At 33.3% G+C, this 23,050-nt stretch overlaps 4 protein-coding genes across 5 annotated transcripts; all 4 read left to right on the top strand.

The window, feature by feature from the left end:
- The first annotated feature begins 516 nt into the window (after positions 1 to 516).
- Positions 517 to 4,340, top strand: LOC110825846 (large ribosomal subunit protein uL18). The gene is made up of 10 exons (XM_022056363.2): positions 517 to 605; positions 702 to 852; positions 1,714 to 1,783; positions 1,855 to 1,946; positions 2,260 to 2,386; positions 2,475 to 2,554; positions 2,905 to 3,021; positions 3,136 to 3,270; positions 3,391 to 3,560; positions 4,035 to 4,340. The coding sequence occupies exons 1-10, from the start codon at positions 517 to 519 to the stop codon at positions 4,132 to 4,134; spliced, it is 1,131 nt and encodes a 376-aa protein (XP_021912055.2). The 3' UTR covers positions 4,135 to 4,340.
- Positions 4,341 to 4,954: 614 nt separating this feature from the next.
- On the top strand, positions 4,955 to 6,153 carry LOC110825845 (uncharacterized). The gene is made up of 2 exons (XM_022056362.2): positions 4,955 to 5,258; positions 5,708 to 6,153. Exons 1-2 carry the CDS (start codon positions 5,095 to 5,097, stop codon positions 5,952 to 5,954), a joined length of 411 nt encoding a protein of 136 aa, XP_021912054.1. The 5' UTR covers positions 4,955 to 5,094; the 3' UTR covers positions 5,955 to 6,153.
- Positions 6,154 to 6,631: 478 nt separating this feature from the next.
- On the top strand, positions 6,632 to 14,210 carry LOC110825847 (Haloacid dehalogenase-like hydrolase (HAD) superfamily protein). 2 transcript variants are annotated; one of them, XM_022056364.2, is made up of 7 exons: positions 6,632 to 6,867; positions 7,685 to 7,754; positions 7,867 to 8,026; positions 8,122 to 8,203; positions 8,818 to 9,034; positions 12,335 to 12,399; positions 13,813 to 14,210. In XM_022056364.2, the coding sequence occupies exons 1-7, from the start codon at positions 6,775 to 6,777 to the stop codon at positions 14,065 to 14,067; spliced, it is 942 nt and encodes a 313-aa protein (XP_021912056.1). In that variant the 5' UTR covers positions 6,632 to 6,774; the 3' UTR covers positions 14,068 to 14,210. The 2 variants fall into 2 exon arrangements, with proteins under 2 accessions (XP_021912056.1, XP_021912058.1); XM_022056366.2 differs by having other exon boundaries at positions 6,727 to 6,867; positions 7,685 to 7,771.
- A 2,832-nt stretch (positions 14,211 to 17,042) lies between these two features.
- Positions 17,043 to 22,341, top strand: MPK10 (MAP kinase 10). The gene is made up of 6 exons (XM_088219434.1): positions 17,043 to 17,432; positions 17,906 to 18,035; positions 19,280 to 19,417; positions 20,029 to 20,361; positions 20,690 to 20,870; positions 21,921 to 22,341. The coding sequence occupies exons 1-6, from the start codon at positions 17,191 to 17,193 to the stop codon at positions 22,091 to 22,093; spliced, it is 1,197 nt and encodes a 398-aa protein (XP_088075560.1). The 5' UTR covers positions 17,043 to 17,190; the 3' UTR covers positions 22,094 to 22,341.
- The last annotated feature ends 709 nt before the right edge of the window (positions 22,342 to 23,050 follow it).

The raw sequence follows: 23,050 nt of genomic DNA on the forward strand, positions 1-23,050 counted from the left end.
GATAAGTAACTGGATAATCGTTATTTATACTTTCAATTATGTATTTGATATATAACTAAATTAATTTTATTAATATCTTAAATTCTATAATAATGAATTTATACTACTAATTAATCATAGAATTACAAAAATATTTAATTTTTACTACACATAAAATCGAGTTAAAATTATTTTGATATCTTTATCTAATCTTTTTTCCCCACTTTATAATGTATTTCCTGTTTTATTTCATAAATATGACTTTGATCTAAGATCATCTTTTCGTAAATTAGTTTTATTCATGAAATAAGGTCCAGGTCCCAGAACATGGGCAAACATTTTTTTTCCTAACATTTACGCTACACTTTACTTCAATCTTTATTTCTATTTTTATGTTAATTTTACTATGCGTAAATATAATTTAATTTATAGCATTTAATTATTCTTATTCTCTTGAAATTAAAATTCTATTGCTTCTTTCAAATTAATTATTTAAATTATTATTAATAATTTAATTTAAATTACAAGGGCCCGAACATGGTACAAGCGCGGCCTGCCGAACTCGGATGCGTCAGCATGGGCCTAACTCATCCAAGCCAGGGGCCTCAAGCTGGTCCTGGAAGCTCGTGTGGACAAAACCACACGAGATCAGAGCCTTTACTACGAAATTACGAAAATGCCATTGATGCAGCAAGCAACTGAAGCAATTAACAAAACCCTAGCTATCACTTGTCAAAAGAATCTCAGCCGTTGATTTATGTCTCTCTAGGGTTTAATACCGCGCTCTTTTATACCTTCTCTCTCCCTGCATTGACAGAGCCGTCTCGCCCTCTCTCCGTCTCCCTCTCTGTCTCAGATCGAGCTCTCACAATGGTGAGTTTCTCTCCACCTAATTCAGTCATGCATTGTATGCAGATGCTGATTTGCCGACTTAGAGATTCTAGTTGCACTATCTTCATTTTAGTGATACATTACTCGCTATGTTGTGGATTGGAAACTGGGGAAAGGAGAAAATGAATCGCTTTTTATTGAATTGTTTTTAGTAGATCGATTTGGTAGTTTTCTTCTTTTTTTTTTTGTTTAGTTTTTTAGTGAAGTTGGTAGCAATCCGCCGTGCGGATTCTAGATTGTGCTTGACTTTGCTGCTCTATGGCTTATGTTCTTGGTCTGTATTATGCGATTTGTGGTTAAAGATATTGAAAGATCATCCCTCCGGAATCGATGCCGTGCAGTTACTTCCTATTGAATCGTTTTTAGTGAATCACTTTTAGTTCAAGCTCAGTTATATACATGCGGTATACGCGTCGATATTTGTGAAAGTTGTTCTCAAAATATGTGTGTCGTTTATATTGTATTATATTATATTTATCTATATATCTGAATATGTTGAGTTCTACTGGGTACATTTATTTGTATAGATTGTTTGTTCTCTGTTTGTCGAAGTCTCTATTGGTATGTTGTTTTGGCTATAGAATAATTTTATCAAAAAGAGCTGACTATTTCCAATTTTTTCAATTTCTAAAAGCATGTAAGGATTACTGATTATTGCTTTTAATTTAATAGTGAAGCTTAAAACCATGTGATTATTGTTTGTTTTGCAACACAAAACAATTTCCTATCTGACATATGAATGCTGATTTCAAGACTTATGGGATACTTTTTTGTTAGAATAGAAATGTGCATGGTTTTTGTCCTTTATTTCAATCAGTGCTCATGACACTACTTTATCTTCAGGCCTTTGTCAAGGCTCAGAAAACGAAGGCATACTTCAAGCGGTACCAGGTCAAGTTTAAGAGAAGGAGAGGTACTATATTTTCATCTCTTTAATGTGATTTCGGTTTACTTGAGCTTTTTTCTAATTTAATTTACTTGCAGAGGGGAAGACTGATTATAGGGCCAGAATCCGCCTTATTAATCAAGATAAGAACAAGTACAATACCCCAAAGTACCGGTTTGTTGTGCGATTTGTATCCTTAAGTTAATCTGAGTATTATTATTGGCAATTCTGATTTTAATCTGTTTATTATCTTCATATGATGACATTGTAAAAATAATAATTACTATCGTTCATACTTAAATTCTATCTTCATTATGAATAGTAAGCAGGAGATGACGCTGTATTGGAGGGTCTCCTTCCCTCCTACATTTATATGATTTTTCATTCTATGTGACCTTTTTTTACTCTGCTTGCCCTTGGCTTCTATGTGTTCAATGTTGAATTACCATGCTTCTTTCTGATTTAGACAGGCAATGTGCCTCAATCCTTGACCATTTTATCAGTCTAACAAAGATATCACTGCACAAATTGTATCCGCCAGTATTGCTGGTGATATGGTTCTTGCTGCTGCTTATGCCCATGAGCTTCCTCGTTATGGGCTTGAAGTTGGTCTTACAAACTATGCTGCAGGTATACTATCTCTGGGTTTGTTTAAACTATCCTCAGTAATTCATTCTCCCATTCTTTTTCTTACTTTTGCATTTGAAATTATGATCAGCCTATTGTACTGGGCTTCTTCTGGCCCGCCGGCTCCTGAAAATGCTTGAAATGGATGATGAATATGAAGGCAATGTAGAGGTATGAAGAAATAACAATATAGCTTTTCTCTTGATTTAGGCATGAAAAAATTGAACCCATGTCTTACATGTAAGTGCCTCATTATTAGTTTTGTTTGCAGTTGAGGGGTTTGCATTTTAGTTGAATCTACTAGTATTAATTGATTGGTTCCATTTAGTGAAGGTTATCCATTGCGATATTTTTCTCATGTGTCTTAATTTTAAATGTGGCGATTGGCTCTAATGGATGATTTTAAAATTTTGACTTTGCTTGAATGACTTAGTTTATTGCTAATCTTGATATGCATGTCATTTTAGTAAACAACAATTATCTGCTTTTAAGATTCAGATATCTAAGGAATGTGTTAACAGGCTACCGGTGAGGATTTCTCTGTCGAGCCTACTGAGACCAGGAGGCCATTCCGTGCTCTCCTTGATGTTGGACTCATCAGAACTACAACTGGAAATCGTGTTTTTGGAGCCCTCAAGGTATCTCAGAATTGCTTAGTGTAGCTTTATGATGCATGGTTTAACTTTAAAGTATATTGTGGGTCCATAATTGAAGTTTTTAGTCACATCATCATCACTACTTGCTAATTTCAGGGTGCATTGGATGGTGGGCTTGATATTCCTCACAGTGACAAGAGGTTTGCTGGCTTTTCAAAAGAAAGCAAACAACTTGATGCTGAGGTTCATCGCAAGTATATCTATGGTGGCCATGTGGCTGCATACATGAGGGTTAGTGTTGGTTCTTTAATCAGCATTTGGCACTACTCATGAAGTTAGCTTTTGTTATATTATTTGCCCTTTCTAAAATATGCATCCAGTGTAACAAGTTTACTGATTTTTTTGTTCCAGACCTTGATGGAAGATGAGCCTGAGAAGTATCAGTCTCATTTCAGTGAATACATCAAGAAAGGAATTGAGGCAGATGACATTGAAGCCCTTTACAAGAAGGTGCATGCTGCCATCCGTGCAGATCCAACAGCAAAGAAATCAGAGAAGCAGCCACCCAAGGAAATCAAGAGGTGCGGTTCATGCCTTGGGTCTATGCTTTTTTTTTTCTATGGCCTGCCTTGTCTTCCAATAGCCCAATGTTATTATCCATGAAAAATACATGAAGAATTTTTTTCTAAAGAGAAATATAGCCCGTTTCTCCTTAAATATAGGCTCCTTCACCTATTACTGGGTAGTTCTGACATCACGGTATAGGATCTCTTCATGGGTTCTATTATGTGTGTTTCGAAAGCACTATACGTTGCAGTAATTTTTTAAAATTTCATAGTAATTTACCAATTTCTGTATAATCACGTAACTTTGTGCCGTAACTGGAATACAATGTTGCATGAAATACAAAAGTTGTTGTATCACTATGAAACTTAAAAAAACTATCGAGGAGGCATGTTAGCTTATAAGTACCCAGAATTTTCCCTCAACTGCTTTGTACTGGTTGTATTCTTGTAGCTGCTCTGCTGACTCCAAACATTATGTTTGAATTACAGGTTCAACCTGAAGAAGCTCACATATGAAGAGAGGAGGGCGAAGTTGATTGAACGGGTGCAGGCCCTTAACAGCGCAGTTGAAAGCGACGACGAAGATTGAAGAGTGCAATTGCTAGGGTTAAGAAAGGATATTTTTACTCCAGCACGAAGCTGCATTCTTTCAGTTTTGTTTAAACCTGTTAAATTTTCAAATGTTTTAGTTTATTTTTGGGTAATATTTCTGCCATTTGGGTTTTCTATTTTTCTAGATGACAAGAAGATTTTGGAACATTAGCTCGGTATTAAATGCAATTTTAATTTTCTGTTTCTTAGTCCCTTAACATTGCCATTGTTGGTTACCCCTGACAAAACTAATCCTTTTAAGAGCAAAGATTTGAGCAAGTTTTCGAGGGATCAGAACGGAATTAAGGGTCTGTGTGGGAGGGAACTGAGACGAAATTATGGTCATATTTGTTACTATGATAAACAACTAGATCATATGTTTTACAGAGTTATGTCTATATAACAGTTTCTATTGAAGTCTAAGTAGTAGAATCAATTTACATTAGTAAATTATTAGTGTCTTGATTACTGAGTGGTTTTTTTTCTCCAGGAGATCTTAACTGGGTTTGGCATGTAATTTTTCTCTCATTTTTTCTCTTTTTTTCTTCTCTCTTTTACATATAATTTTTTTACATGTGCTAATATAACACTGTTTGAATGTTTAGTTTTGTATTTTCACTTGATTTCTTTGCAACTTTAATTCAATCCAGTTTAGAATACAAAACTTTAATGCAGCCTAAAGCTATTAGAAACAAAGTTATATGGGGGTGTTAAGTCCTGTTTGGATAGTGGCAAAATTCAAGAAGGTCCCCCACCTATATAATCTTATCCAAAGCCATCCAATGAATTTCCACTTACGTACACGCTTGTCTTCCCAAACACTATCTCCTTCTTCCTTTCCATTCTGCATCACAACTTTTCTCTCCAACAACAACAAAAATAAAAATGACAATACCAACAATGAACTCATTTTCATTTGGTACCAACAAACAATCCCCAGCAAAGACTTTTACAAGCCATGGCCCATTCGCTATCCCCTGCGCCAACCCCTGCAATACCCATTTCAGCAAAATCCGATGCCATTGCGCCCTTTTCTTCCTCGTTAGGGTTTCAAAGGTTCCGGGCTTGCCAATCGAAGTCCAAGGACGTTTCCAATCATAACAAGCCAATTGTCCCTCGAAGGTAAGATAATATCGTTTCTCAGTTCTTAAATTCAAATTAATTTACATTGTGTTCGACGTACTTTATAATAAAATCTAATATATATACATTTTTACATGCAAAATTTATTTAAAAATTAATGTATATTTTAATAAAATTCTCACTAAATATAAATAAGAGAATTATAGATAGAAAACTATACTAATAACTTATTTAATTTTATTGTAGAAATTTCTGGGATCAATTATTGAACCATGCAAACTAGAAATATCTTTTTTTTGTATAAAAAAAGAGATTAATCGATCTATTTTTGTATTATTCATGATATATATATAATAACTTAGATACATATTTTGAAATGCGTATCACATTTTTGTGCTGCTATTCTCGTTGTTATAATGCCGGATGTTAAAAGTACGAGGAAATCATAAGCTAATACATAGATGAACTGCAATGTTATTGATCCTTAGGATTATATCGTTGGCCTTGACGGCTGCACTAGTGGGCTTGAATCTCGGCGGCGATGCAAATGCCGCCCGGAGGCCTCCGCCGCCGCCACCTGAGGAGAAGAAGGATCCAAATGTGAGTGGAGTTCAGGCAAAAGTACTGGCTAGCAAGAAGAGAAAGGAAGCCATGAAAGCATTCATGGCCAAGCTCAGGGAGAAAGGAAAGCCTGTATTAAACGACGCCGTAAAGCAAGACCAGTCGGCTGACTAGTTAAATGGTTGTGTGTGTATGAATGGACGTATGCTTGTATTTTTTAAAAAAATTTTAAATGAAAATAAAACAATATAAACTCTGTAATTCTGAAAATAAATTCACAGTTTAAAAATTTTAAATTTATGAAATTTTAAAAAACAATTACAAAAATATTAATTACTTATTTACCATCTTAGTTATGATTGTAATAGATGAATATGTTAATTTTTTTAATCAATATATATAGAATTCACCTATATATTAGTGTATACTTCACCTAAATATTGCTCAATATATATATATATACACACATATATATATATATATATACACTTCACCTATTTAAGTTCGTATATGCATATATATTTATACATTTGTATTATATTATACCCTTTTGATTGATTTTATTAGAAATAATTGAAATTTTTTTTTAAGTTTAAAATTGAAGCCAGATTAAGATTAAGCTAAACTTTAATTCTTTTCTTTAATGAGTTTAATTAAGCTTAAATCTTAAATAAAATTTGAATTAATTTAGAACCCAATTCCCAACACAAATTTTCTAATGTTTAATTTCTCCTCTATTTTTATTATTAATACTTTATTATTATTTGTGTATAAATGACGTCATTAAAATATATAAATATTTATTTTAAAATATATATTAAAATTTATTTTTCATAAATAAATATTTATCGAACCGATTAAGTCATTTTAAACCTGACAGTTCGCTTCCACCGGAGACAAACAGATAGAAGACATCATCACTTCATCGGAGGGAGGTATTGAGTGAGAAGCCGCCATTAGAGAATCACAAAAACTAAATCAAGGATTTCGAAAGATGATGACGACATGTTCGGTTGCATCCGGTGAAGGTCAACTCTTCCAGGCATTCAGCGGCCTACAGCAGCTAGCCGAAACGCGCCGTTTCAAGGTAACCTATGATGAACTATCTGACCCCCAATTTTTTAGTTTCCCGGAAAATAAAAAGGAATTTGAATGGTAGTCCTCCATTTCTTCTCGGTTTAACATTTCTTCTGAGCGATTTCGTTCTTATTAGTTAGAAATGATAATTGGTTGGTGCTTTCTTGGTGGGGTAGCAAGTACTTCTTACTCGTGAAAGAAGTCTACTATTTTGGATTTTAAATTGTTCGAATTATTTTGAACTGTAATTCAAATGATTTTGATATTTGAAATAAGTGCTGCGTGCTGCAAATTTTACCGTGTGTACTCTGCTAAATTTGGAAGTTAAGATTCGTATTTGTTGCATGTTATGTAATTTTGTTTTTTTCTTAAGTCAAGAGCCGTACTTGAATTGCATTTTAGTAGGAGATACCCATGACATGTCAGCCATTTATGGGATAATTACTTTATATGTAGGTTAATTAGATTACTGTTGGTTAGAAAACCAGTAATCAATCAAATAACTTCACTTGAAAGTATGAAGAGTCTGACAGTCAATTTTCCGTTGTATCTTACTAGAAAAATGACTGTCATATTGTGCTTTGAAAATATATAGAAATGTAGGTCCTAGAAGATGATTGGAACTGTAGGTTCTAATTTGAGACACAGAATTACAAGCTAACTTTAAGTAATTTATTCATTTTAGATTTGGTTTCTCTTTTTGGAAGGATAGATGTCAGATATGGAAACTCCTCAATATTGTGTATTTATGTTGGCATATGAAAATATTAGTGTGTTCTTGTCTACATGGATGTCTGACGCAATCACTTATTTTGATATTCACACAGGCATGGTTCTTGGATCAATTCGGCGTTCTTCACGATGGCAAACAACCTTATCCTGGTGCAATCTCAACATGTATGTTTTCATCTGTGGTAAGCTTTTTTCAGCTGATTCAATAAAATGTTTCCTTTCCAAGTGGTGATATAGTTTTGTTTGTTGTATTTAAAATTCTCTGTTTGGAGTCCAGTAGAAAAGCTAGCCATAACTGGTGCCAAGATGGTGGTTATAAGTAATTCTTCAAGACGTGCATCAACAACCATGGAGAAATTGAAGAACCTTGGATTTGATCCTTCTCTCTTTGTGGGAGCAATCACTAGTGGAGAACTAACACATCAATACTTGCAAAGGTTGGAAATGTTGTCTGCTAAGCTCAAAGACTAGCACCCGTGCTTTCCCAATATGCGGTCTTCTCTTTAATAAAGTTGGGCTGTGTCATGAACAGGAGAGATGATGCTTGGTTTGCTGCACTGGGGAGGTCTTGCATTCACATGACGTGGAATGACCGGGGAGCAATATCTCTTGAGGTATGCATGGCTTTTCTTAGGATTCTTGTGCTGCAAGATATTTGTTCTTCATGTGTCCCACCTTCTTTCTCTCTTCATGCCCTCGTTTGACTTCTTTGATGACAGAGCCTTAAAGTGAATGAGACAGGGACAATACTTTTGGCAAGGTTATTGATACCAAGTTTCATCTTTAAAGAACATGATTTATTTCTCTCTTTTACAAATTTGACAACACTGTGAGGCTTGAAATAGCTGTCACCAAATAAAAGCAGAGTTTAGGGGATTGCCTGTGTGGTTTAACAAGAACTTAATATGACATGATTATTATGCCATCTTTCCTGTTTCACAAGGTCTGATTTCTAGATTAACCATACTTGTTCGTTACATGAGTTAAAATACCTAAATAGCATCGCATAGTAACTTCTCTTGTAATTTGATTCATTAGAGTCAAGGTAAAAAATCTGTTTTTCGGTTAATGTGGGCCATGCAATCAATTCTGTAATAGAAAGCATCCAATTCTTAAATGGTTTTAATACAAAATTTTATGTTCATGTTAACAGTTATTGGAAGAGCATTTTCCAGGAACTTGAGATGTGCAAATAACTTGCTTTCATATTTAAAATTTTTCATCATAGGGTCTAGGCTTACAAGTTGTAGAGAGTGTCGAAGAAGCTGAATTTATTTTGGCCCATGGTACTGAAGCTTTGGGGCTTTCTTCTGGAGCTGCACGTCCAATGAATCTTGAGGAATTTGACAAAATTTTGGAGCAATGTGCTGCTAAAGGAATACCCATGGTGGTTGCCAATCCAGATTATGTGACTGTTGAGGCCAGAGATTTACGTGTCATGCCTGGTAAAATATGTCAATTTTGGTTTCAATTTTAGTTTTTTTTGAAATCTGGATTAAACACCTCTGTTATGAACCTAATAAATGCTGCCTTGCATGGTAAGAGTGGGAGCATCTTAATTGTTCAGATTCTCCACTATGATTGTTGGACGATAATATTTGCTTTTACCAACTAATTTTGCTTATTTGTTAATTTTTTCGTGATTAAAAGAACTTTAAAATTTTTGGTTTAACAGAAAAAGTTTACTTCGATTTTTTCACCTCTCATAACTAACAAGTCAAGAAACTGCGTGATGGTTTCAAGAATTTTATATTGAAAATGAAAAAATCATTTCAACAAGGAAATCCAACTTTTTGCACTTTAAATATTACTTTCCAAGAAAGTTTCAGACAAAGGAATTTCGTATACTCGGTACTCAAGTTCACTATTTTGTGGAGAGTTGCTTTTCTTAATCTTAGGAATGTAATTCTCCAATAATCCAACAGTTCCTAACAGTTACAGTTTACCCATCCTTTCTAAAGTTTTAGATTTCTAGCCTGTTCAGCTATCTATTGGTCTGTCTTGTGTTATTTATTGCTCGCTAGAAGTGGTTGCTATCATACACTCTCTTGGGATGGCAACAGGACGGATTTGCCAATCTGGACCTGTCTTGCTAACACCTCTCCATCATATTTTTCCTCCCAGCTCAAGAAATAAATGTAACACCCAAGAAATTCCTCTTTATTTTTATAATTATTATTCTATCTTATTTTATTTTATTTTAATTTATTCTATATAAATATAAATAAGTATTAATAGAATTTAATTTAATTTAATAGAAATAATAATAATAATAATAATAAAAAGAGATAGAAATTATTTAGGGATTTAATTGAAAACAATTGTGGGAAAATGGGTGAAAATTTGGGTTTTGGGGGTATTTTTGAAAAAAAAATCGGAAACCGGGGGTCAAAATGCAATTTAAAAAAATTGCACTACGTCAGCTACCCGGTCAGCAGCCCTGGCCAACCAAGACGCGCCGCGTGGCAGAGACGTTGATGCGGGAGGCCACGCGGAAGGGAGCCACGTGGGCGATCCGCGTGCGCGCGATCGAACGGTTGAGATCCGTTCCCGGCGCATGGACGGCCCAAATTGAATCGCGATGAACCCAGATTCATTTCCTATTTAATTGTGATCGGACGGTTTAGATTAAATATGATGGACCGTTCAGATCAAAAGCGAATGGTTATAAATAATTTCATCCGCACCCAAACCCTAACCCTATCCGCCGGAGAAGACAGCCCAGCCGCCGAGGAGCCGACCGCCGCCACCCACCGCCATGCCGGAGAAATTTTCGGCCACCAAACGAGGTTGACCGGAGCAAAACACCTAACCGCGACGTGAGCTGGAGGAGCTGCCGCACCGGAGAGCCCCACCGCTGGTATCGTAAGCGCGTTTCAGTTCCCGGGAAAAAATTCAGGGAACCCAGGGACCGCCCATAGGCGCAGTGAAAATCTAGTTTTCGGCGTCAGATTAGATAAGAACCCCTCACTCTATTTCCTATCATGGAATTAAAGTTCGAATAAATGGTAATACTGTATTTTGTGCAATTAATAGATATGCATAATTAATTAAGGTTGCTAATGGAGCCCGAAATCGGACATTATTCCATGTCGATGCCTGCTTGATTTATTTTGTAGTTTAAATGCATTATGATATCTGGTTTATCTATTTTATGGTTTTAAATGCATGAATCACTGCTTACTTCACTATTGTTTAATTTTGGAAATCTAAGATATGCTTGCTTTGTTGGATGCGCGTTATTTATTTATGTATTTATGTTTGAGTTGGTAACGGAGACTGAGAACAAATAGGAATGGGGTGTGATTTGATAAATGGATATGATGACAGGCTCACTAGATATCCTAAGGGATGGTGGACGAACCGGATTCATAGGGAACCCTACCATGAACGTTGTTTCATACCAGACGAGATATGGAGACTTTATGGTTTTAGCGTTCATATCGGACGGGGTATTGGGACGGCCCTGGAATCAAGTTTGCTAAGGGGAATGGTTCACGTGTAGCGGGGACCCCTATGGATCCCCATGAATACTAGTAGGCTAATAAAAAGGGGCAATTGTTGGTTACTGATTTGAATATAAAAGTATAATATGTGCTATATTTCAGACTATATATGAATTCATGATATTTACAATATTATTGTTTATATAAATTGTTTTTATAAATCTTACTGCGATAAATGGAGGGTAAATGGTTTGATTTTTTATAAATGAATTTGTTTAAATCTACTGCTCCATTGGTTGTTTTAATTTTCTACCAACCTTTCCTTCTGTGACGGTGTTAGCGTGATGTCTTTACTGGACTAGCGGAGCTCATTCCTTATTTAATCATTTCAGATCAGGAGGATCTGGTTCCCGAGACCGATCCACAAGAAGACGGCGAGTAGATGCTAGATACCTTATAGTTTCTTTTATTTTTTTTAATTCTCGTATTTCTTTTAGAGAACTTATTTCGTGATATTGTTCAATACTTTTAAGTTATTGTGTAAGGGATATTAATTTTAATCTTTTATTTCGGTTCCGCACTCAGATTATTATATATAATTCCTTTTAAATTTCCAGGCACGTTACAATAAATGCATTCTTCCACATCCATTCTCATGAGGAGAAACAATTTCCTTCCGAACCTTGCCCTTCTCTGCCATTTCTTTCTTTTTTATATATTATTAGGTAAAAGAATAGAATCAACTAAAACAATTCAGACGTTATTATAGTGACATTTTATTATAATTTCATAGTTGGACAACATCGGAAAAATTCTAGCATTATATAAGAATCATCATATGACAAATTCATGAAATTTAGTATCATCCCAATAAATAGTAAATAAGATGTGAATTGCTTCAATAATATTCAGTTCATTAACTTTATCATTAATCTATAACTCAATAAGATTTAAAATTTTATTTATAAGATATTAACTATATACATAAGGTGGGTCAGTGCAGGGCATGGCTAAAGATCAAAACCACCCTGTCCCACCTCTGAACTTATCTCTTTCCACTTTGGGCTTGCTTTACAAATATGAAAAGCCCTTGATATGGGACAGGTCGATCTAGAACCTGCAGTTTATAGGAAAAATATCTATCTCAAAGATTGAGACATAAAGGATTATGTTCTTGACATGACAACTTTGATACGTTGCAATATGGCTTGATTTCTTTATTTCCTCAACATGCATGATAGATATGGATTTATTATGTTATTTATTATTTATTGATGAAGATAATGTTTGTCTTATCAGGTACATTAGCTGCTAAATACGAAAAGCTTGGGGGTGAAGTGAAATGGATGGGCAAGCCCGATAAGGTGATAAGCAACTTTTTAATCCTTATCGTACTTGATTTTTTATTCGGATTCATTTTATTTGAGGGCATATTGAACATTTATGCGCATTGAAAACCACATTTTGCTCCATGGTAGGGATCAACAAAGCCCAAATTTTTGACATTCCATTATAGATCTGCCTAAGTATATCTATTTTGTAGCATATGGTGTCATATGGTTTATTTGCTGGATTGACCTTCCTAAATGGCCGATAGGTATTGTTATTAAAATGTAAACTTCTTCATTGCTGGTGGGTGAACTTAGTTCACATGATAGAGATTTGGATAGGTTCAGTCATGCATGAGTGACTCTTTTGCGGCATATGGTGTTCTTATTCGTTTTTGTGCTGGACTTAGGCCGTTTTATTCAGTCATGCATGGACAGTTTTATTGAAACTGCGAACTTCTTAACTGGTCGTGGCAGCTTTTCCTCTAACGCATGAGGTTAAGAAAGGTCTAAGTTAAAAATTTATATCTTAATATGAAAACATGAAAAGATGAATGTAATCCACTATGAAATTGTCATTATTGAAATTGGTTGGCAAATAAGATAATTAATGCATGAAAATTTTGCAGGTGATTCTATAAATAGGCAAAGCCAGATATGAGATCACTCCTAACATTATATGTTAAATTTTTGAGTATTTTTGATAGAAGGAAAGATAAAATATCATATTGTGGAAAGAGTAAAGAGGATGTTGCTGATAAAGTCACAGCACTGTTAGTACTTGCTGCCTAACAAAACCATTGGATATGTACGAATTAAAAAGAGACAACATACCATGTAAATGAACATGTATCTCAATGTAAAAGTAATCAATGCATCTGTACAGGATTTATTGCGGGAGTGTCAATGTCGATAGTTTCTTCATGCGTGCACCAATATGAAAAAGTGAATTGAGACCTGATTGTTAGGTATCTCATGGAGAATATGATATTGTACAATGCATGATGAAGGAAAAGGATTCATGTAATTGACCTTTATAATTCTGCAGCTTTTGGCTTAGTATGGTACTCTATAAATAATTCGGTGGCCTTTTTGCCCCAGTTTTGTCATTAAGGTGCAGTGGTGGGTAGAAAAGTGTAGACACCAATAACTTTAGAGTTTTAAACATATGCTTTCTAAAATTCACTGTTTATAATATCAAATGCAGTTCTGTAAATTCAGTGATTCTGATCACATGATCATATTTAACTTAAAATTGTTAAACGAGCAAAGAAATATGTGATGAAATCACTTTTCACTCTTCGTTCACGGTATGGTAGGATGTGCATATTTTTTTGCTGGATCGTAGTCATCTAGCATCTGTATCTATGTATGTATTCGATGAGTTTCTCGTTTTTACTCTGCTCTTACTGCTGGAGTTACCGGTAAGCATTTTAAAATTTTTGTCAGATAATATATAAATCAGCAATGGACATGGTCGGTGTGGATGCATCTGATTCTATTGCTGTGGGAGATTCTCTTCACCATGATATCAAGGGAGCAAATGTTGCCGGAATTCAATCAGTATTTATAACTGGTGGAATCCATGCCACTGAACTTGGACTTAACGAGCTTGGAGATATTGCTGATTTATCTGCTGTGACTGCTCTTGCATCCAAGTATGATGCATACCCATCCTATGTCTTGCCAGCATTTAGATGGTAGAGAATCTCCAAGTGGTAAGCAGTTTTATCAGATTATGTTTTCTCTTTCTCGTATTGATCTTATATTTACCATCTATATTCTGAACTATAATTTTTAAATTGATAATTGAATTGCGAATCAAAGAACACAACTTTTTTTTTTAATTGAGAAATGGGAATCGAATCATAAGATTCGAAACATATACTTCATTAACTAAAATAGTAGTATCATTTCTATATAATTTTTTTTAAAAAAATGAAAAAGTAAAATATCTAAAGAAGTTTTTAATAGTATTATAAATACTAAAGGAATGCTTGTCTACAAAGCAAACTGTTGTAAATATTGTACCTTATAATTAGATAAAAATAAGCTAACTAAATATTTCGTTAGATACAATTTTCAAATAGATTAAAGTAAATCATAAAAATCGAATCCAATCTCGCTATTAACTTCTAAGATCCTTTTATGATTAACCTAAAAGATTCAAATCATGCTGTTACCTAATTGAATAGAACCAAACTATTTAGATTATTAATTATAAGATTCTAACATTTTTGCTGGCAGCCTGGTAATGCAAATAAAATTCTCTGTTGTATTGAAGAGTTGGTTGGTTATTGCATTAAAAAAAAAAAAAAAAGTTGGTAATCCTTATCTTCTTTGACTCGTCCTAGATAATTTACACTCTGATTCGGACGCTACAGGTTAAATTATTAATTCTACTAAATCATGTTGGTTTTTATATTACATTTTATAATTAGGGTTTTTTTCTTATTATTACACTTTATTATTAGAATTTTTGTTGACTCTGAAAACACAGTTTTTAAAACATACAAATAATTACCAAATCATGCAATTAATACATCTACCAGTATTACTGCTTGAAACAGTAAGTGATTATATAAATGTGAAACTCAGCATTGATGATTTTGGCCAATTATTGTTGGATTATGTTTTATGACAAAATTTAGAACTGCAAAAATTATTAAGTTGGGAAAAATCTTAGTAATCTAGGGTTCATCATTTCTTACTAAAATTTGAACCTCGAACAAACAATTAATAATGACAGCTACATCCATTCCCTGATTGAAACCCAAAAATGTACTGATTCAATGAATTTTATTCTCATGGGACAAGTTAAATGAACAGTCCTACTCACCTCCTAAAATAAACAAATTAAAATTAAAGCAACTAAGTAAATTACTAAATGTGATTAAGATCTATTCAAGCAAAAAAAAAAATTATATATTTTATTAATTAAAAATATATATAACTCCACAATTTTATATATATATATATAATTTGATTAGAAGTCAAGGTTTTAAGATTTGTGGTGGACCCAAAAGAGATGTTAAAATTTGAAAATGGTGGAGAGTTTTTATGGCTTTTTTGGTTGTCAACTACGATTGGTCTTATCAACATTATATACCTCTGGAGATGGAGCACGTGCCTAGAACTATATGGTATAGCAGCCATTAAATTGGCTGCAAATTATTTCTATTGTTTTTTGCAATTGCTAAACCTAATAAGATAAATATAATAATAATATGGTATTTAATTGTATATAATAAGAGGGTTTTGTTGGTACGTGTATTTTTCATTTGGGTTTTGTAAAGTTGATTTTTAAAAGTAGTTTTTTTTTTATATATAATCAAACTTTGGATACATATGAAGGATATGCTCTATAATTATTTTGATGATATCTAATTTGATTTTGTTGAATTTTAATATTAGAATAGTGGACATACTCATGATTTAATGGGTTAGGACCACTTTTTCTTTTGTTGATTTTTTAAATTTTAATAATAAGATATATATATATATATATATATCTATATATTGAGAGATTCATTATAATAAACAATTTTCTTAACTTTTTTATAACTATTATTTATAACTTTATATAAATGATCTCCACCATATAAATGTTATGGAAAAAATAGAGAATAAAAAATGCATTATTTATTTTTTAATTTAGTTTGATCATCACCTTTTTTTTTACTTACTCAATTTTATAAAAATACAAATTTGAATTGAATTTTATGGTTCTCTATATTATTTATAAAATGCTATGATTATTAATTGTATTATTATTATTATAAATATAAAAATTATCTTAAATAATAAATTACAATAATGCACTAAAGTTAAATTTATCACATGAAATCATTAATTTACATATATTTATTAATTATTATTGTAAACTAATGATAATTAATAAATGATTGGGTAATAAATGAATGAATTTCATAGAGGTAGTAAAAAAATTTGAAAAGAATTTAACTAATAATAATTTTTTTAAAAAAAATAGTTGACTTCCATTTCTTTTGTAGTTTGACAAAATTATATTACATACATATATATATATATGTGTGTGTGTAAAGATTTTACCCCATGAAAGTAATGAAAGAAATTCCCAACTTTTTACCCATTCAATCATTTAAACTAAAACTAATACCAACCTTTTCATGTTAAATCTTTAAATTAATTATTACACTAACTAAAAATAACCAATAAATTATCTGCCTATACATATATTCTCCCAACATATATATATATATATGCACTATTTATTTATTTATTTATTATTTATTTTTTTTTAGAACCCAATTCTTAAACCAATTTAAGAATTTTTCAAAACTTTTTTTTTTCCTTCTAATAAAAATTGCCAATTATTTTAAAGCTAAAAAAAGAAAAAGAATTAAAAAAATATATAATTCCGTTGAAAAATATAAACTAAAATAATATTAAGTAGTTGGCATGAGTTGTTTTGTGTTCATCCTGTAAATAAATAAATAAATAAATAAATAAATAAATTATTATTTATTATAAATATCAAAAATAAAAACAAAATCAAGAAAAAGCAAAGCAGAAAACCAGAGAAAAAGAACCCGACACACGCACCCACAAAGCTCCTGCTTCCTCTGCACAACATTCATAATAATCAGATCAGATTGGTAGATCAGAATCATCAGATACGGCCATAGATCTGTTGACCGAACGAGGACCCGAACCCGACCCATTAAAAAACCCAAAACTCGTTCATTTTCACTCTCTTCGTTCTTCCGCACTTAACCCTTCTCTGTGTTTCGTTTCGTCTCGCTAGAGAAGCGAGAATCCAGTAACAGTTTTTTTTTTTTTTAACTAATGGACGGTGGCGGAGGCCAGCCGGCGGATACGGAGATGACGGATGCGGGCGCTGCTGTGCCGCCGCCTCAGCAGCAGCCTCCGCCGCATCCGCAGATGGGAGGGATCGAGAACATTCCGGCGACGCTGAGTCATGGAGGGAGGTTTATACAGTACAACATATTCGGGAACATCTTTGAGGTCACTGCTAAGTACAAGCCGCCCATCATGCCCATCGGCAAGGGGGCTTATGGAATCGTCTGGTATTGACTCTTCATCTCTTTGTATCTATAGCTCTGAATAATTTTAGGATTGAAGTTAGGTTTCGTCGTAGGATGTTTCTGTATTACGTCTGTACGATTTTAGACTGTCTCTTCTTCTTTTCCGAGTAATTTTGTTTTGTTTCGACAATTCTCTAGTGTGTCTGTGGTTGGATTTAGTATTTTAGGAGGATACACTCATTGCTTGATCATAATGTATGTGGTATATGTGTATTCAGAGCTATCCTGATGCAGCTTGTTTGTGAAAAAAATTGTTTTGATTGCTTTCTGGCATGGGGAATATAATTTTTTTTTTAAAGAAATGGAGCTCAGTGGGAAGTCTTAATCGATTGCTGTATTGTTATCATTCTTTGTCTATACATACCCCAATAAGGTTCTCGGGAAGCATTTATATTGGACATCTTCTTATTATACATTTTGATTATTGTTCTTCTTCTTTTGTGGATATTTGTTAGCTCGGCTTTGAACTCTGAAACAAATGAGAATGTGGCAATAAAGAAGATAGCCAATGCATTCGATAACAAGATTGACGCGAAGAGGACACTTCGTGAGATCAAGCTCCTTCGGCATATGGATCATGAAAACGTCAGTGAGTGATACCTACTACTTGGGTTAAATTTTCCATTTTAATAATTAATCAATAATCAATGTGGAATATGTTCAATAAACTCCTCCATTCATGTGATAAGTACCAAGAACAGGTTGTTCTTACAGATTTGTCTTTCCTTCAAATGGTAAAAATCAACTGAGACAAAAATGCTAATACAAATTTGGTTATTTTTGAGGTGGCAGATAACATTATGCAACTTAACTGCTCATATAGTTATATTTGGGGGTGGCACTATTACACGAGTTTCTCTTCTGGTTACGTATCTAAAAATTGTATTGGATCCTTGCACCTTTAAGCAAAAAGGGTGAAAGAATGACTAGAATACCATCTGTACTTCCTTAACAGAATAACTGAAATACCAAGAAATGGGGTTTCCTTGCTTCCCAAATAGCTGTTTAGATGAAAAGTGTGTTTGTGTTTGCATCAACCTTTATTCACTTTCTCATTCTTTGCTTCTGGTGTGAAAATGAGAATGGACTCCATTTTCCTACTTAAGTCATAGTCAAAATTTTGATCTTGTAATCAGCAAAAAAGGGGGGACACATCCTCATTTTGACTTGCATTTTGCTACTTAATTGGGAATGTTAATATTTCATCGGTTATAACGATTGTATATGCTGTCGTCTACCAACTCTAAGCTACAAGATGAAACATGTGATTTTTTCATTTTAAGAAAATTCCATCCAAATTCTTTTCCTCATGTTACGATTCTAAATTTGTTTGTCCTCAATTGGCTTAAACAAGGTGATATGGAAAAGCACATTTCAGAAGATTTTTATGGGAACAATTTCAAATCTTGATGCTGATGGATTCTTTTTCATTTCTTTAAATATGTTACGATTCACTTTAAGTTGACCAAGTTTTTTTACGCTCCATATTTCATGCATTTCTTTACGTGTTTAATGCATGAACTTTAATCCATATTTCATGCATTTCTTTACGTAGCAAATTATAAACCTAATTAATGGAACTTTAATCGCTTCTATTTCTTATTAGTTCAGTATCTTAACATAGTAAATATCTTATTTTATAGCATTGGGAGTATGCAAAAGGATTGGATTTTAATTTTTGTCCTTTTATGCTTTATTTGTAATTGTACTTCTCATTTTGAGTTTTTTATTCTTGCCCCCGGAAAATGAGGGGAAAAGGAGGAAACATCATGAAAGACAGATGCAGAATATGCGGGTCGGTTTAAAAGTATCATTTGCATTTGTTGCAGGTTGTTGCAATCAGAGATATAATACCACCACCTCAGAGGGAATCTTTCAATGATGTTTATATTGCTTATGAGTTGATGGACACGGACCTGCATCAGATAATTCGCTCTAATCAAGCACTGTCAGAAGAGCACTGCCAGGTTTGAGTTTTGAAGTTAGTTTGTTGGATGGAGTCTTCATTAAGTCATTATCACTGTTATAACTCTTCATCCACATTATATCAGCCTTTTTAAGCGCATGAATCTTGAGGCTAAATGATTCATACTAGGGCACTTGTTTTTGTTTCCTCAATCGTATCTATCTGTTTGGAGTCCATAATGTATCTACTTATTACTCCTGCTTCACTCTTGTAAAACGGTACTGCAAACCTGGTATTGTAGAGCCTAGCTCAAGCCTGGTGTCAATTAGTTTATTTGGATCATAAAATTTTTCTCTTCTTTTTTTTCTCTTTTTTCTTTTTCAATTTTTGGATCGCTTTTGCATTTGAAAATTATCTTTAGCTAAACCTTACAACTTCATCAGGTACTGCAAAAATCCCCATGCTATAATGCAAGTGACTTGCTTTTTTTTCCTTGTTATATCAAGAACATCATTAGCGCTTTATTCTGTTCCTTAAAATGGGAAGGCCATTGTGATTGTATTTCTTTTTCTTCTTTTGGTTTCTAAGTCCCCAATTAGGTTCTGTTTTTCCCCAAATAAAACTGGTCTTTTGTAGACATCAAAGTCATTATTGCTTAATTTTCTTTTGCAGTATTTCCTGTATCAGATTCTCCGCGGGTTGAAGTATATACATTCTGCAAATGTTCTGCACAGGGATTTAAAACCAAGCAATCTCCTATTGAACGCCAATTGTGACCTAAAAATATGTGATTTTGGACTGGCTCGTGTCACTTCTGAAACTGATTTTATGACTGAATATGTTGTGACAAGGTGGTATCGTGCACCAGAGCTGTTGTTAAATTCTTCAGATTATACTGCAGCTATTGATGTATGGTCAGTTGGCTGTATTTTTATGGAGTTGATGGATCGAAAACCATTATTTCCTGGAAGAGATCATGTGCATCAGCTGCGATTGCTTATGGAGGTAATTTTTCCAAATCTTTAAATTGCTACCTTGACAGGTTTAATTTTATTGGCAGTTTAATCTTTCTATTCGCACGTCATTCTTGTATGTCTAATCTTGAGAGAATAGATAGTTTCAGTCAACAAGCTGCTTGATGTTGCATCATCACAAGGCGTTGATGTTCCATTTTCTACTGAACAGCTTTCCAGAATAAATTCCAATCATTCATTAAGCTCATATTTTGTCAATTAGTTTTTGAAAATGGTCAATCTTTGTTTCAACAAGATAGGTGCACAACCTTAGCGATTTCTATTAGTCAGCTTAATTAATCAAGAAAAACACATTGCAGCTGATCGGCACCCCTTCGGAGGAAGAGTTAGGGTTCTTGAATGAAAATGCAAAAAGATACATTCGGCAACTTCCTCTTTATCGCCGTCAGTCCTTCACCGAAAAGTTTCCAAATGTGCACCCTGCCGCTATTGATCTTGTTGAAAAGATGTTAACTTTTGATCCCAGGCAGAGGATCACAGGTGAGGTTAAAATTGAATTGTGTTAATTTCCTTTGACCTTTGCATGTATTATGATTGACATGCAGACATATTTTCAAGCACTTTGATAGTCATGAAATGGGAATCCTTACACTTCCTAGCCAATCTATTTTGCATATGGTAGTGGAGAGAGAACGATGGAATGGAAAATTTAGGAGGTTAATGATTTAATCGTATATTTTGGAGAGAATTTCTTAGTAGCAATGAGAGAATTAAAGTGAACATCTCACCTTTATTCCCTTTACTCCAATATGGGGAAAATGAATAGAAGGAAAGTGGAGGTTAAAATATCTTCAAAGAGTATTGCTTTTTTTAGACTTTAGTAGTTTTCAATTCCCTCCTTTTGGCTCGCTATCCTTTTTTTTTTGGAAATAATCCTTTTGGCTTGCTATCCTAATAAAATAAAATGTTTTTACTCCTTTCCATTTATCTGCTATGGGGACAAGGCACTTTCTGTTTCATTCAATTCTAGTCCATTCAATCCCATCATGAAGATTGGCATTATCTACTGCTTTGTTCACATTTTTTAGTTAATAAGATTCTTTAGCCCTCTAATTAGATTTGGTTTATTATTACCAGTTGTAACCTTTACAAGTGTGAATTTCTGTAAATCCAAAATATAATAAAATTGTGGAATAGTCTATTCAGTTCAAATAGAAACAAGTCTCATGGCATTCAATTGGATGACGCAACAATATGTAGTAAACAAAAAGCAATATCTGGTAAACTAAGTAAATTTTGGACATTAACAGTTTATGTTTTCGCATTATACATTGATGTAAAACAAAGATATCCATTACCCAAACCCTACTGCTTACTGGATTTTGCCGCATCTCTTGCATGCCTGTTCTGAATTCAACCTTTTTACAATTGATAGCATTCTTCTGAATGGAGTTGCTTGGACTATTCACACCAATTTTGTTAGTTTTGTAATACCATAAAGTGATTCCATGTTGTGAATTTCTCTTCTTCTCATTCCTTTGGCTCACTATTGATTTTCAATTACCTAAATATGTCGACTTCTTGTGATAGTTGAGGATGCACTTGCTCATCCCTACTTAACATCACTGCACGACATCAGTGACGAACCTGTGTGCATGACTCCCTTCAGCTTTGACTTCGAGCAGCATGCATTAACTGAGGAACAAATGAAGGAACTGATCTACCGGGAAGCTCTTGCATTCAACCCTGAGTACCAGCAATAGTTGTTGATCATATGCTGTTCTATTCATTATATGGCTTTGATCAGTGTGATTGACATGATACTTTTATGTTCTGGTTAAGTTATTGATTTCTTGATGTATATACACTCCATCCAAAGATGGATGGATCTTGAACTGAAAAAGTTGGATAACGGGCATTCATAGACCAGAACAGTTGTAACTGTGTTTGTGTTTCTTATTGCTCTTTTCTTTTTCTGTTGGGTTGAGCAAATTTAAAATTTTCTTGTCCATATTGGTTTCTTATTTTTCTTCTTTTTCTTCTTCCCCTGACGCTGGAATTCAGTGAAACTATTAAGAGTGGAGAAAAGTAAAAATTTCCACTTTCAAGTGCAGGAATTGAAGAGAGTGACAGTCCTTCATTTAGTCAATAAAAATGTTTGTCATTTTAATTGTTTAGATTTACTTAATTTTTATATATATATATATATGATAATATTGATTTTTTAAAAAAATAGAAAAATAGTTTTTACGCTTTGTAAGCTCTGTTCACATTTTTAATATTGTTATATATATGTTTCTTTTTTGTCAAGTGTATATTGTTCATACAAACACATGCACTTCTATTAATGTGCCTACGTACGTAATATATTATCCATGCTTGTAGATGACATGTATCATTTTATGAACTTACGAAATATGATTTGTGTAAATGAAGTATTGACAAAGAATAATGACATGAGAAAACGAAAGGAGAACTGTGTTTTGGTACATATAAATATTTACTAATTTTTATTGTATATGTACACACATACCAATACCCTGGTGATGTATTATATATATATATATATATATATATAATTTGAAATGTGTAAAATATATTCATATGGCAGACACAGTGTTTCTTCAATTTCTTTTTTCTTTTTAACGAGTCATTCCAATGAGAAATAAGATTTAAGAAAAACAATGGAAGCTCGTTCAGCTGGGAGAAAATAAACAATG

This window comes from Carica papaya, chromosome 5 (assembly GCF_054855325.1).
Source record: "Carica papaya isolate Zhongbai chromosome 5, ASM5485532v1, whole genome shotgun sequence".
Classification (NCBI taxonomy): Eukaryota; Viridiplantae; Streptophyta; class Magnoliopsida; order Brassicales; family Caricaceae; genus Carica; species Carica papaya.

What these genes read in the sequence shown, in the direction of transcription:
- LOC110825846 (XM_022056363.2), top strand. Translation starts at nt 517, where the DNA reads ATGGTACAAGCGCGGCCTGCCGAACTCGGATGCGTCAGCATGGGCCTA. An exon ending in CAGATCGAGCTCTCACAATG is followed by an intron (nt 853 to 1,713) that starts GTGAGTTTCTCT and finishes CTTTATCTTCAG; the next exon opens with GCCTTTGTCAAGGCTCAGAA. An exon ending in ATGTGGCTGCATACATGAGG is followed by an intron (nt 3,271 to 3,390) that starts GTTAGTGTTGGT and finishes TTTTTGTTCCAG; the next exon opens with ACCTTGATGGAAGATGAGCC.
- LOC110825845 (XM_022056362.2), top strand. Translation starts at nt 5,095, where the DNA reads ATGGCCCATTCGCTATCCCCTGCGCCAACCCCTGCAATACCCATTTCA. An exon ending in AAGCCAATTGTCCCTCGAAG is followed by an intron (nt 5,259 to 5,707) that starts GTAAGATAATAT and finishes ATTGATCCTTAG; the next exon opens with GATTATATCGTTGGCCTTGA.
- LOC110825847 (XM_022056364.2), top strand. Translation starts at nt 6,775, where the DNA reads ATGATGACGACATGTTCGGTTGCATCCGGTGAAGGTCAACTCTTCCAG. An exon ending in TCCTGGTGCAATCTCAACAT is followed by an intron (nt 7,755 to 7,866) that starts GTATGTTTTCAT and finishes TTTGGAGTCCAG; the next exon opens with TAGAAAAGCTAGCCATAACT. An exon ending in GGGGAGCAATATCTCTTGAG is followed by an intron (nt 8,204 to 8,817) that starts GTATGCATGGCT and finishes TTTTCATCATAG; the next exon opens with GGTCTAGGCTTACAAGTTGT.
- MPK10 (XM_088219434.1), top strand. Translation starts at nt 17,191, where the DNA reads ATGGACGGTGGCGGAGGCCAGCCGGCGGATACGGAGATGACGGATGCG. An exon ending in GGCATATGGATCATGAAAAC is followed by an intron (nt 18,036 to 19,279) that starts GTCAGTGAGTGA and finishes CATTTGTTGCAG; the next exon opens with GTTGTTGCAATCAGAGATAT. An exon ending in TCCCAGGCAGAGGATCACAG is followed by an intron (nt 20,871 to 21,920) that starts GTGAGGTTAAAA and finishes TTCTTGTGATAG; the next exon opens with TTGAGGATGCACTTGCTCAT.